Source organism: Hyla sarda, unplaced genomic scaffold (assembly GCF_029499605.1).
Source record: "Hyla sarda isolate aHylSar1 unplaced genomic scaffold, aHylSar1.hap1 scaffold_2073, whole genome shotgun sequence".
Classification (NCBI taxonomy): Eukaryota; Metazoa; Chordata; class Amphibia; order Anura; family Hylidae; genus Hyla; species Hyla sarda.
Window position 1 is genome coordinate 1 of NW_026608737.1, and position 14,755 is coordinate 14,755.

At 43.3% G+C, this 14,755-nt stretch overlaps 1 protein-coding gene across 1 annotated transcript in view; it reads right to left on the reverse strand.

Annotated features, from left to right (window-relative positions):
• Nucleotides 1-2,834: 2,834 nt before the first annotated feature.
• LOC130318783 (phosphofurin acidic cluster sorting protein 2-like) overlaps nt 2,835-14,755 on the reverse strand; it is a gene marked incomplete at both ends in the record, with an annotated part of 34,004 nt that continues 22,083 nt past the window's right edge. Inside the window, 2 exons of the mRNA XM_056552903.1 lie at nt 2,835-2,959; nt 4,575-4,631. Coding sequence (XP_056408878.1) covers nt 2,835-2,959; nt 4,575-4,631 — 182 coding nt within the window. The remainder of the gene's footprint in view (nt 2,960-4,574; nt 4,632-14,755) is intronic.

The following is a 14,755-nucleotide window of genomic DNA, read 5'->3' on the forward strand; positions in this document are numbered from 1 at the left end:
TGTATTCATCTCCCCTATTATACAGACACCATCTATAATGTATTCATCTACCCTATTATACAGACACCATCTATAATGTATTCATCTACCCTATTATACAGACACCATCTATAATGTATTCATCTCCCCTATTATACAGGCACCATCTATAATGTATTCATCTACCCTATTATACAGACACCATCTATAATGTATTCATCTACCCTATTATACAGACACCATCTATAATGTATTCATCTCCCCTATTATACAGACACCATCTATAATGTATTCATCTACCCTATTATACAGACACCATCTATAATGTATTCATCTACCCTATTATACAGGCACCATCTATAATGTATTCATCTACCCTATTATACAGACACCATCTATAATGTATTCATCTACCCTATTATACAGACACCATCTATAATGTATTCATCTCCCCTATTATACAGACACCATCTATAATGTATTCATCTCCCCTATTATACAGACACCATCTATAATGTATTCATCTACCCTATTATACAGACACCATCTATAATGTATTCATCTCCCCTATTATACAGACACCATCTATAATGTATTCATCTCCCCTATTATACAGACACCATCTATAATGTATTCATCTCCCCTATTATACAGACACCATCTATAATGTATTCATCTACCCTATTATACAGACACCATCTATAATGTATTCATCTCCCCTATTATACAGACACCATCTATAATGTATTCATCTACCCTATTATACAGACACCATCTATAATGTATTCATCTCCCCTATTATACAGACACCATCTATAATGTATTCATCACCCCTATTATACAGACACCATCTATAATGTATTCATCTCCCCTATTATACAGACACCATCTATAATGTATTCATCTACCCTATTATACAGACACCATCTATAATGTATTCATCTCCCCTATTATACAGACACCATCTATAATGTATTCATCTCCCCTATTATACAGGCACCATCTATAATGTATTCATCTACCCTATTATACAGACACCATCTATAATGTATTCATCTCCCCTATTATACAGACACCATCTATAATGTATTCATCTACCCTATTATACCGACACCATCTATAATGTATTCATCTACCCTATTATACAGACACCATCTATAATGTATTCATCTACCCTATTATACAGACACCATCTATAATGTATTCATCTACCCTATTATACAGACACCATCTATAATGTATTCATCTACCCTATTATACAGACACCATCTATAATGTATTCATCTCCCCTATTATACAGACACCATCTATAATGTATTCATCTACCCTATTATACAGACACCATCTATAATGTATACATTTACCCTATTATACAGACACCATCTATAATGTATACATCTCCCCTATTATACAGACACCATCTATAATGTATTCATCTACCCTATTATACCGACACCATCTATAATGTATTCATCTACCCTATTATACAGACACCATCTATAATGTATTCATCTCCCCTATTATACAGACACCATCTATAATGTATTCATCTACCCTATTATACAGACACCATCTATAATGTATTCATCTACCCTATTATACAGACACCATCTATAATGTATTCATCTACCCTATTATACAGACACCATCTATAATGTATTCATCAACCCTATTATACAGACACCATCTATAATGTATTCATCTACCCTATTATACAGACACCATCTATAATGTATTCATCTACCCTATTATACAGACACCATCTATAATGTATTCATCAACCCTATTATACAGACACCATCTATAATGTATTCATCTACCCTATTATACAGGCACCATCTATAATGTATTCATCTCCCCTATTATACAGACACCATCTATAATGTATTCATCTACCCTATTATACAGACACCATCTATAATGTATTCATCTACCCTATTATACAGACACCATCTATAATGTATTCATCTACCCTATTATACAGACACCATCTATAATGTATTCATCTACCCTATTATACAGACACCATCTATAATGTATTCATCTACCCTATTATACAGACACCATCTATAATGTATTCATCTCCCCTATTATACAGACACCATCTATAATGTATTCATCTACCCTATTATACCGACACCATCTATAATGTATTCATCTACCCTATTATACAGACACCATCTATAATGTATTCATCTCCCCTATTATACAGACACCATCTATAATGTATTCATCTACCCTATTATACAGACACCCTCTATAATGTATTCATCTACCCTATTATACAGACACCATCTATAATGTATTCATCTACCCTATTATACCGACACCATCTATAATGTATTCATCTCCCCTATTATACAGACACCATCTATAATGTATTCATCTCCCCTATTATACAGACACCATCTATAATGTATTCATCTACCCTATTATACCGACACCATCTATAATGTATTCATCTACCCTATTATACAGGCACCATCTATAATGTATTCATCTACCCTATTATACAGGCACCATCTATAATGTATTCATCTACCCTATTATACAGACACCATCTATAATGTATTCATCTCCCCTATTATACAGACACCATCTATAATGTATTCATCTACCCTATTATACAGACACCATCTATAATGTATTCATCTACCCTATTATACAGACACCATCTATAATGTATTCATCTCCCCTATTATACAGACACCATCTATAATGTATTCATCTCCCCTATTATACAGACACCATCTATAATGTATTCATCTACCCTAGACGTGATTATCCTGTACTATGGCAAGTTTTCGTACTGTTACTCTCACATGATTATTATTATTACTATTATTACTCATTACCTGGGAGACATGATGATCTGTGACTCCGCCCTGGAGATCATCCCCAGCTGTGGTATCCGCTCAATGGGCTCCCAGGAGCCGAGATCAGCAGCCGAGCTTGAAACGGGCCCCGAGTCACTTGAGTCCTGTCACACACGGCTACAGGGTGACCAAATGTCCAGGAGATATACACCCTATACTAAGAGCCCCGCCCCCTGTATGACATCACTGATGTAATATGACACTGATCACAGCTCCGCCCCCTGTATGACATCACTGATATAATAGCAATATGACATGTGATCACAGCCCTGCCCCCTGTATGACATCACTGATATAATAGTAATATAATATAATAGTAATATAATGACATGTGATCACAACCCCGCCCCCTGTATGACATCACTGATATAATATAATAGTAATATAATGACATGTGATCACAGCCCCACCCCCTGTATGACATCACTGATATAATATAATAGTAATATAATGACATGTGATCACAGTCCCGCCCCCTGTATAACATCACTGATATAATATAATAGTAATATAATGACAGATGATCACAGCCCCGCCCCCTGTATGACATCACTTATATAATATAATAGAAATATAATGACATGTGATCACAGCCCCGCCCCCTGTATAACATCACTGATATAATATAATAGTAATATAATGACAGATGATCACAGCCCCGCCCCCTGTATGACATCACTGATATAACATAATGGTAATATAATGACATGTGATCACAGCCCCACCCCCTGTATGACATCACTAATATAATATAATAGTAATATAATGACAGGTGATCACAGCCCCGCCCCCTGTATGTCATCACTGATATAATATAATAGTAATATAATGACAGATGATCACAGCCCCACCCCCTGTATGACATCACTGATATAATATAATAGTAATATAATGACAGATGATCACAGCCCCGCCCCCTGTATGTCATCACTGATATAATATAATAGTAATATAATGACATGTGATCACAGCCCCGCCCCCTGTATGACATCACTGATATAATATGAGAGTAATATAATGACATGTGATCACAGCCCCACCCCCTGTATGACATCACTGATATAATATAATAGTAATATAATGACATGTGATCACAGCCCCACCCCCTGTATGACAGCACTGATATAATATAATAGTAAAATAATGACATGTGATCACAGCCCCACCCCCTGTATGACATCACTGATATAATATGAGAGTAATATAATGACATGTGATCACAGCCCCGCCCCCTGTATGACATCACTGATATAATATAATAGTAATATAATGACATGTGATCACAGCCCCACCCCCTGTATGACAGCACTGATATAATATGAGAGTAATATAATGACATGTGATCACAGCCCCACCCCCTGTATGACATCACTGATATAATATAATAGTAATATAATGACATGTGATCACAGCCCCACCCCCTGTATGACAGCACTGATATAATATAATAGTAAAATAATGACATGTGATCACAGCCCCACCCCCTGTATGACATCACTGATATAATATGAGAGTAATATAATGACATGTGATCACAGCCCCACCCCCTGTATGACATCACTGATATAACATAATGGTAATATAATGACATGTGATCACAGCCCCACCCCCTGTATGACATCACTGATATAATATAATAGTAATATAATGACAGGTGATCACAGCCCCGCCCCCTGTATGACATCACATATATGTGTTTTAATATGATTTGCCACTTACATCTGGCAAATGGAAGTTGCCGTCCTCCATCCGGGCACTTTGGGAAATCTTCTCCAACTGAAAGACAAAGTATAAGTGAGTGCACAGAGTAGGGGGCGCTAGATCACATGACTGCACAATTAGGGCTGACATTTTATCATTTTGTCTGTGACTAGCGTATGAAACAGCATATCGAAGTTTGAGCTTACCACTGGTGAGGTTGGGGGTCACTATTGGTGAGGTTGGGGGTCACTGTTGGTGAGGTTGGGGGTCACTATTGGTGAGGTTGGGGGTCACTGTTGGTGAGGTTGGGGGTCACTATTGGTGAGGTTGGGGGTCACTGTTGGTGAGGTTGGGGGTCACTGTTGGTGAGGTTGGGGGTCACTGTTGGTGAGGTTGGGGGTCACTATTGGTGAGGTTGGGGGTCACTGTTGGTGAGGTTGGGGGTCACTGTTGGTGAGGTTGGGGGTCACTGTTGGTGAGGTTGGGGGTCACTGTTGGTGAGGTTGGGGGTCACTGTTGGTGAGGTTGGGGGTCACTGTTGGTGAGGTTGGGGGTCACTATTGGTGAGGTTGGGGGTCACTATTGGTGAGGTTGGGGGTCACTATTGGTGGAGATGGGGGTCACTATTGGTGAGGTTGGGGGTCACTATTGGTGAGGTTGGGGGTCACTATTGGTGAGATTGGGGGTCACTATTGGTGAGATTGGGGGTCACTCTTGGTGGAGATGGGGGTCACTATTGGTGATGCTGGGGGTCACTATTGGTGAGGTTGGGGGTCACTATTGATGAGGTTGGGGGTCACTATTGGTGATGCTGGGGGTCACTATTGGTGAGGTTGGGGGTCACTATTGGTGAGGTTGGGGGTCACTATTGGTGAGGATGGGGGTCACTGTTGGTGAGGTTGGGGGTCACTATTGGTGAGGTTGGGGGTCACTATTGGTGAGGTTGGGGTTCACTATTGGTGAGATTGGGGGTCACTATTGGTGAGATTGGGGGTCACTCTTGGTGGAGATGGGGGTCACTATTGGTGATGCTGGGGGTCACTATTGGTGAGGTTGGGGGTCACTATTGGTGAGGTTGGGGGTCACTATTGGTGATGCTGGGGGTCACTATTGGTGAGGTTGGGGGTCACTATTGGTGAGGTTGGGGGTCACTATTGGTGAGGTTGGGGGTCACTATTGGTGAGATTGGGGGTCACTATTGGTGGAGATTGGGGGTCACTCTTGGTGGAGATGGGGGTCACTCTTGGTGGAGATGGGGGTCACTATTGGTGATGCTGGGGGTCACTATTGGTGAGGTTGGGGGTCACTATTGGTGATGCTGGGGGTCACTATTGGTGAGGTTGGGGGTCACTATTGGTGAGGTTGGGGGTCACTGTTGGTGAGGTTGGGGGTCACTGTTGGTGAGGTTGGGGGGTCACTGTTGGTGAGGTTGGGGGTCACTGTTGGTGAGGTTGGGGGTCACTATTGGTGAGGTTGGGGGTCACTATTGGTGAGGTTGGGGGTCACTATTGTGGAGATGGGGGTCACTATTGGTGAGGTTGGGGGTCACTATTGGTGAGGTTGGGGGTCACTATTGGTGAGATTGGGGGTCACTATTGGTGAGATTGGGGGGTCACTCTTGGTGATGCTGGGGGGTCACTATTGGTGATGCTGGGGGTCACTATTGGTGAGGTTGGGGGTCACTATTGGTGAGGTTGGGGGTCACTATTGGTGAGATTGGGGGTCACTATTGGTGAGATTGGGGGTCACTATTGGTGATGCTGGGGGGTCACTATTGGTGATGCTGGGGGTCACTATTGGTGAGGTTGGGGGTCACTATTGGTGAGGTTGGGGGTCACTATTGGTGATGCTGGGGGTCACTATTGGTGAGGTTGGGGGTCACTATTGGTGAGGTTGGGGGTCACTATTGGTGAGGATGGGGGTCACTGTTGGTGAGGTTGGGGGTCACTATTGGTGAGGTTGGGGGTCACTATTGGTGAGGTTGGGGGTCACTATTGGTGAGATTGGGGGTCACTATTGGTGAGATTGGGGGTCACTCTTGGTGGAGATGGGGGTCACTATTGGTGATGCTGGGGGTCACTATTGGTGAGGTTGGGGGTCACTATTGGTGAGGTTGGGGGGTCACTATTGGTGATGCTGGGGGTCACTATTGGTGAGGTTGGGGGTCACTATTGGTGAGGTTGGGGTCACTATTGGTGAGGATGGGGGTCACTATTGGTGAGGTTGGGGGTCACTATTGGTGAGATTGGGGGTCACTATTGGTGGAGATTGGGGGTCACTCTTGGTGGAGATGGGGGTCACTCTTGGTGGAGATGGGGGTCACTATTGGTGATGCTGGGGGTCACTATTGGTGAGGTTGGGGGTCACTATTGGTGATGCTGGGGGTCCCTATTGGTGAGGTTGGGGGTCACTATTGGTGATGCTGGGGGTCACTATTGGTGAGGTTGGGGGTCACTATTGGTGAGGTTGGGGGTCACTATTGGTGAGGATGGGGGTCACTATTGGTGAGGATGGGGTCACTATTGGTGAGGTTGGGGGTCACTATTGGTGATGCTGGGGGTCACTATTGGTGAGGTTGGGGTCACTATTGGTGAGGTTGGGGGTCACTATTGGTGAGGATGGGGGTCACTATTGGTGAGGTTGGGGGTCACTATTGGTGAGATTGGGGGTCACTATTGGTGGAGATTGGGGGTCACTCTTGGTGGAGATGGGGGTCACTCTTGGTGGAGATGGGGGTCACTATTGGTGATGCTGGGGGTCACTATTGGTGAGGTTGGGGGTCACTATTGGTGATGCTGGGGGTCCCTATTGGTGAGGTTGGGGGTCACTATTGGTGATGCTGGGGGTCACTATTGGTGAGGTTGGGGGTCACTATTGGTGAGGTTGGGGGTCACTATTGGTGAGGATGGGGGTCACTATTGGTGAGGATGGGGGTCACTATTGGTGAGGTTGGGGTAGAGATGAGCGAATCTAACTTGACGAACCCGAATTCGTTACGAATTCCATGAAAAATTTGATTCGCTACGAATATTGCCGCGAATCGCTTCATTAGACTCCATTTTACAGCGTTCCAGGCTATTGTAGAGCTAAGATGGCGGATCCACGTGTGAGTACATGGGGCAGGGGATTATGGGAGGGCGGGAATGAAGGTAGGCGGGCTGACCCTGAACCACATGTAAGATGCAGCCTATCAGTGTTCACTGACCCCTGTGATGTCACAGCCCCTATATAATCGGCGGCCATCTTGCCTCTCTTCATTTCATCTATGCAGTCAGATGGAGAGGACAGGACTGTGTGTGTGTGAATAGCTCATACCACAGCGTTACACTGCAACTGCTAGTCACATCAGCATTAGGGAAAGGCAGGAGTGCAGAGTGCTGAGCTGTTACTCTAATAAGGATCATTGATTGCTAAACCTCCTATTCACGTTATTGAGCATTGCAGCAGAGAGGGGCAGATAGCTGTCAGCTGCCTCATACAGATCTCCAAGCTGCCTCAACTTTATCAACCATCTTATCTTTATCTTTATCCACCATCTTATCTTTATCCGCCATCTTATCTTTATCCACCATCTTATCTTTATCCACCATCTTATCTTTATCAACCATCTTATCTTTATCTTTATCCACCATCTTATCTTTATCCACCATCTTATCTTTATCAACCATCTTATCTTTATCTTTATCCACCATCTCATCTTTATCCACCATCTTATCTTTATCTTTATCCACCATCTTATCTTTATCCACCATCTTATCTTTATCCACCATCTTATCTTTATCTTTATCCACCATTGTATCTTTATCTTTATCCACCATCTTATCTTTATCCACCATCTTATCTTTATCTTTATCCACCATCTTATCTTTATCCACCATCTTATCTTTATCTTTATCCACCATCTTATCTTTATCTTTATCCACCATCTTATCTTTATCTTTATCCACCATCTTATCTTTATCCACCATCTTATCTTTATCCACCATCTTATCTTTATCTTTATCCACCATCTTATCTTTATCCACCATCTTATCTTTATCCACCATCTTATCTTTATCCACCATCTCATCTTTATCTTTATCCACCATCTTATCTTTATCTTTATCCACCATCTTATCTTTATTCACCATCTCATCTTTATCTTTATCCACCATCTTATCTTTATCCATCCTCTTATCTTTATCTTTATCCACCATCTTATCTTTATCCGCCATCTTATCTTTATCTTTATCCACCATCTTATCTTTATCCACCATCTTATCTTTATCTTTATCCACCATCTTATCTTTATCCACCATCTTATCTTTATCCGCCATCTTATCTTTATCCACCATCTTATCTTTATCCGCCATCTTATCTTTATCCACCATCTTATCTTTATCCACCATCTTATCTTTATCTTTATCCACCATCTTATCTTTATCTTTATCCACCATCTTATCTTTATCTTTATCCACCATCTTATCTTTATCCACCATCTTATCTTTATCTTTATCCACCATCTTATCTTTATCCACCATCGTATCTTTATCCACCATCTTATCTTTATCCACCATCGTATCTTTATCCACCATCGTATCTTTATCCACCATCGTATCTTTATCCACCATCTTATCTTTATCCACCATCGTATCTTTATCCACCATCGTATCTTTATCCACCATCGTATCTTTATCCACCATCTTATCTTTATCCACCATCTTATCTTTATCCACCATCTTATCTTTATCCACCATCTTATCTTTATCCACCATCTTATCTTTATCCACCATCTTATCTTTATCCACCATCTTATCTTTATCCACCATCTTATCTTTATCCACCATCGTATCTTTATCCACCATCGTATCTTTATCCACCATCGTATCTTTATCCACCATCTTATCTTTATCCACCATCTTATCTTTATCCACCATCTTATCTTTATCCACCATCTTATCTTTATCCACCATCTTTATCTTTATCCACCATCTTATCTTTATCCACCATCTTATCTTTATCTTTATCCACCATCTTATCTTTATCCACCATCTTTATCTTTATCCACCATCTTATCTTTATCTTTATCCACCATCTTATCTTTATCCACCATCTTATCTATCTTTATCCACCATCTTATCTATCTTTATCCACCATCTTTATCTTTATCCACCATCTTTATCTTTATCCACCATCTTATCTTTATCTTTATCCACCATCTTATCTTTATCCACCATCTTATCTTTATCTTTATCCACCATCTTATCTTTATCCACCATCTTATCTTTATCTTTATCCACCATCTTATCTTTATCTTTATCCACCATCTTATCTTTATCTTTATCCACCATCTTTATCTTTATCCACCATCTTATCTTTATCTTTATCCACCATCTTTATCTTTATCCACCATCTTATCTTTATCCACCATCTTATCTTTATCTTTATCCACCATCTTATCTTTATCTTTATCCACCATCTTTATCTTTATCCACCATCTTATCTTTATCCACCATCTTATCTTTATCTTTATCCACCATCTTTATCTTTATCCACCATCTTATCTTTATCCACCATCTTATCTTTATCTTTATCCACCATCTTATCTTTATCCAGTGGCGTTGTGACCTGGGTGCGGGGGGTGACACCACACTGCCCAGTTACCGCTGACAGCACCCCCCCCCCCCGGTCCTCAGTTACCGCTGACAGCACCCCCCCCCCCCGGTCCTCAGTTATCGCTGACAGCACCCCCCAACCCTCCCCCCCGATCCTCAGTTGGCGCTGACAGCTAGCACCCACCCCCTCACCCGGTCCGCAGCACTGACAGCACCCCAAACCACAGCCCCCCCCCGGTCCTCAGCGTTGACAGCTGACAGTTGACACCAGCACCCCCCAGCAGTAGCACCACCATCATCCAGCAGGGGGGGGTGCTGGTGTATGATGGGGGTGCTATTTCTGGGGGGAGGTGTTGCTGGTCATGGTGGATGATGGGGGTGCTATTTCTGGGGGGAGGTGTTGCTGGTGGATGATGAGGCTGCACCCCATCATCCACCAGCACCCCCCCCCCCCCATTAGTAGCACCACCATCATGCACCAGCACCCGCCCCCCTCCCCCAGCAGTAGCACTCCTATCATCAACCAGCACCCCCCCAGCAGTAACACCCCCATCATCCACCAGCACCCTCCCCCAGCAGTAGCACCCCCATAATCCAGAAGCTGATTCTATTACCATAAGGGGGAATGGGGGGGTGTTGGTGGATGATGGGGTGCTACTGCTGGGGGGTGTTGCCAGGGCACCCCCTGCCCGCCCATTCCCCCTACCCCCCTGTTCTGTGGTAATAGCATCAGCTGGTGGATGATGGGGGTGCTACTGCTGGGGGCACGGTGTGTGAGGTTTATATTCATAGAGTGTAGTGTATACTAGGGCTGCACGACATGAGAAAAATGTGCGATTGCGATTTCGATATGTGACGCAATGTAATAAATATATAGTGAAATCCCCTTATTTCATGTCCAATCTCCTCAATTTTACAACTATTCACCCATTTTATGCCCACCGCCCATTTCACATCTCACATCTCCCCCCCTCTTGTCACATTCTGTTCCCCCTTGTTACATATTCCCCCTCCCCCCCTTGTCACATATTCCCCCTCCCCCCCTTGTCACATATTCCCCTCCCCCTTGTCACATATTCCCCTCCCCTTGTCACATATTCCCCTCCCCCTTGTCACATATTCCCCCTCCCCCCCCTTGTCACATATTCCCCTCCCCCCCTTGTCACATATTCCCCCTCCCCCCCTTGTTACATATTCCCCCCCCCTTGTTACATATTCCCCCTCCCCCCCTTGTTACATATCCCCCCCCCTTGTTACATATCCCCCCCCCTTGTCACATATTCCCCTCCCCCCCTTGTTACATATCCCCCCCCTTGTTACATATCCCCCCCCCCTTGTTACATATTCCCCCCCCCCTTGTTACATATTCCCCCCCCCCTTGTTACATATTCCCCCCCCCCTTGTTACATATTCCCCCCCCTTGTTACATATCCCCCCCCTTGTCACATATTCCCCTCCCCCCCTTGTTACATATCCCCCCCCTTGTTACATATCCCCCCCCCCTTGTTACATATTCCCCCCCCTTGTTACATATTCCCCCCCCTTGTTACATATTCCCCCCCCCCCCCTTGTTACATATTCCCCCCCTTGTTACATATCCCCCCCCCTTGTCACATATTCCCCTCCCCCCCTTGTTACATATCCCCCCCCTTGTTACATATCCCCCCCCCCTTGTTACATATTCCCCCCCCCTTGTTACATATTCCCCCCCCCTTGTTACATATTCCCCCCCCCCTTGTTACATATTCCCCCCCCTTGTTACATATCCCCCCCCCTTGTCACATATTCCCCCTCCCCCCCTTGTTACATATTCCCCCCCCCCCTTGTTACATATTCCCCCCCCCTTGTTACATATCCCCCCCCCCTTGTTACATATTCCCCCCCCCCCTTGTTACATATTCCCCCCCCTTGTTACATATTCCCCCCCCCCCTTGTTACATATTCCCCCCCCTTGTTACATATTCCCCCCCCCCTTGTTACATATTCCCCCCCCTTGTTACATATCCCCCCCCCCCCTTGTTACATATTCCCCCTCTTGTCACATTCTGCCCCCTCCACCCCTTGTCACATATTCCCCTAGGTTTGTGTGTGTTTGCAGACCTTTGAGGACTTTTACCTTTTAGCCAATCACTGGCTTGACATGTGACACCGCTGCGGCCAGTGATTGGCTAAAGGTAAAGGTCCTACAGCTTGTATAGAGACACCGGGACCGCGCGGAGGTGTACAGATGCAGGGACCGGGAAGAGGTGAGCATAATGTTTTAATTATTTTTTATCCCTGCGCCCTTTACTTAGATCAGTGTTTCTCTACCAGGGTGCCTCCAGCTGTTGTGAAACTACAACTCCCAGCATGCCCGGACAGCTTTTGTCTGTCCGGGCATGCTGGGAGTTGTAGTTTCATAACAGCTGGAGGCACCCCGGTTGGGAAACAGATTTTTAATATTTAAATTTGTTTTTATCTGCCCTGGCCGGCCCGCACTGCAGCCGCACACGGGATCTGCCCGGGCAGATAATCGCAAATTTTCCCGGGGGCCATATCGATATATGGCAAAAATTGCGATTCGATTGTTTTTGCGATATATCGTGCAGCCCTAGTGTATACTAGTTTATTATATTTAGAGGATACAGTGTCTGGCAGGTTTATAATAATAATAATTATTTTCATATAGAGGATGAGAATGCGCTGACATAGTGAGGAGACGTCTGGGCGTCACATTCTACAGAGAGAACATTTAGCTGGACCCGGTGGTATATACCATCTGAATTAGATAAGGGAAGACTATAGAGAAGACGTCACCTGTAGTCACTGATATCATTGTGTATTCTCCTCACTATAGAGAAGACGTCACCTGTAATCACTGATATCATTGTGTATTCTCCTCACTATAGAGAAGACGTAACCTGTAGTCACTGATATCATTGTACATTCTCCTCACTATAGAGAAGACGTAACCTGTAGTCACTGATATCATTGTGTATTCTCCTCACTATAGAGAAGACGTCACCTGTAGTCACTGATATCATTGTGTATTCTCCTCACTATAGAGAAGACGTCACCTGTAATCACTGATATCATTGTACATTCTCCTCACTATAGAGAAGACGTAACCTGTAGTCACTGATATCATTGTGTATTCTCCTCACTATAGAGAAGACGTCACCTGTAATCACTGATATCATTGTGTATTCTCCTCACTATAGAGAAGACGTCACCTGTAATCACTGATATCATTGTGTATTCTCCTCACTAGAGAAGACGTCACCTGTAATCACTGATATCATTGTACATTCTCCTCACTATAGAGAAGACGTCACCTGTAATCACTGATATCATTGTGTATTCTCCTCACTATAGAGAAGACGTCACCTGTAATCACTGATATCATTGTGTATTCTCCTCACTATAGAGAAGACGTCACCTGTAATCACTGATATCATTGTGTATTCTCCTCACTATAGAGAAGACATCACCTGTAGTCACTGATATCATTGTGTATTCTCCTCACTATAGAGAAGACATCACCTGTAGTCACTGATATCATTGTGTATTCTCCTCACTATAGAGAAGACGTCACCTGTAGTCACTGATATCATTGTGTATTCTCCTCACTATAGAGAAGACGTCACCTGTAATCACTGATATCATTGTGTATTCTCCTCACTAGAGAAGACGTCACCTGTAATCACTGATATCATTGTACATTCTCCTCACTATAGAGAAGACGTCACCTGTAATCACTGATATCATTGTGTATTCTCCTCACTATAGAGAAGACGTCACCTGTAATCACTGATATCATTGTGTATTCTCCTCACTATAGAGAAGACGTCACCTGTAATCACTGATATCATTGTGTATTCTCCTCACTATAGAGAAGACATCACCTGTAGTCACTGATATCATTGTACATTCTCCTCACTATAGAGAAGACGTCACCTGTACTCACTGATATCATTGTGTATTCTCCTCACTATAGAGAAGATGTCACCTGTAGTCACTGATATCATTGTGTATTCTCCTCACTATAGAGAAGACATCACCTGTAGTCACTGATATCATTGTACATTCTCCTCACTATAGAGAAGACGTCACCTGTACTCACTGATATCATTGTGTATTCTCCTCACTATAGAGAAGATGTCACCTGTAGTCACTGATATCATTGTGTATTCTCCTCACTATAGAGAAGACGTCACCTGTACTCACTGATATCATTGTGTATTCTCCTCACTATAGAGAAGACATCACCTGTAGTCACTGATATCATTGTGTATTCTCCTCACTATAGAGAAGACGTCACCTGTAGTCACTGATATCATTGTGTATTCTCCTCACTATAGAGAAGACGTCACCTGTAATCACTGATATCATTGTGTATTCTCCTCACTATAGAGAAGACGTCACCTGTAGTCACTGATATCATTGTGTATTCTCCTCACTATAGAGAAGACGTCACCTGTAATCACTGATATCATTGTGTATTCTCCTCACTATAGAGAAGACGTCACCTGTAGTCACTGATATCATTGTGTATTCTCCTCACTATAGAGAAGACGTCACCTGTAATCACTGACATCATTGTGTATTCTCCTCACTATAGAGAAG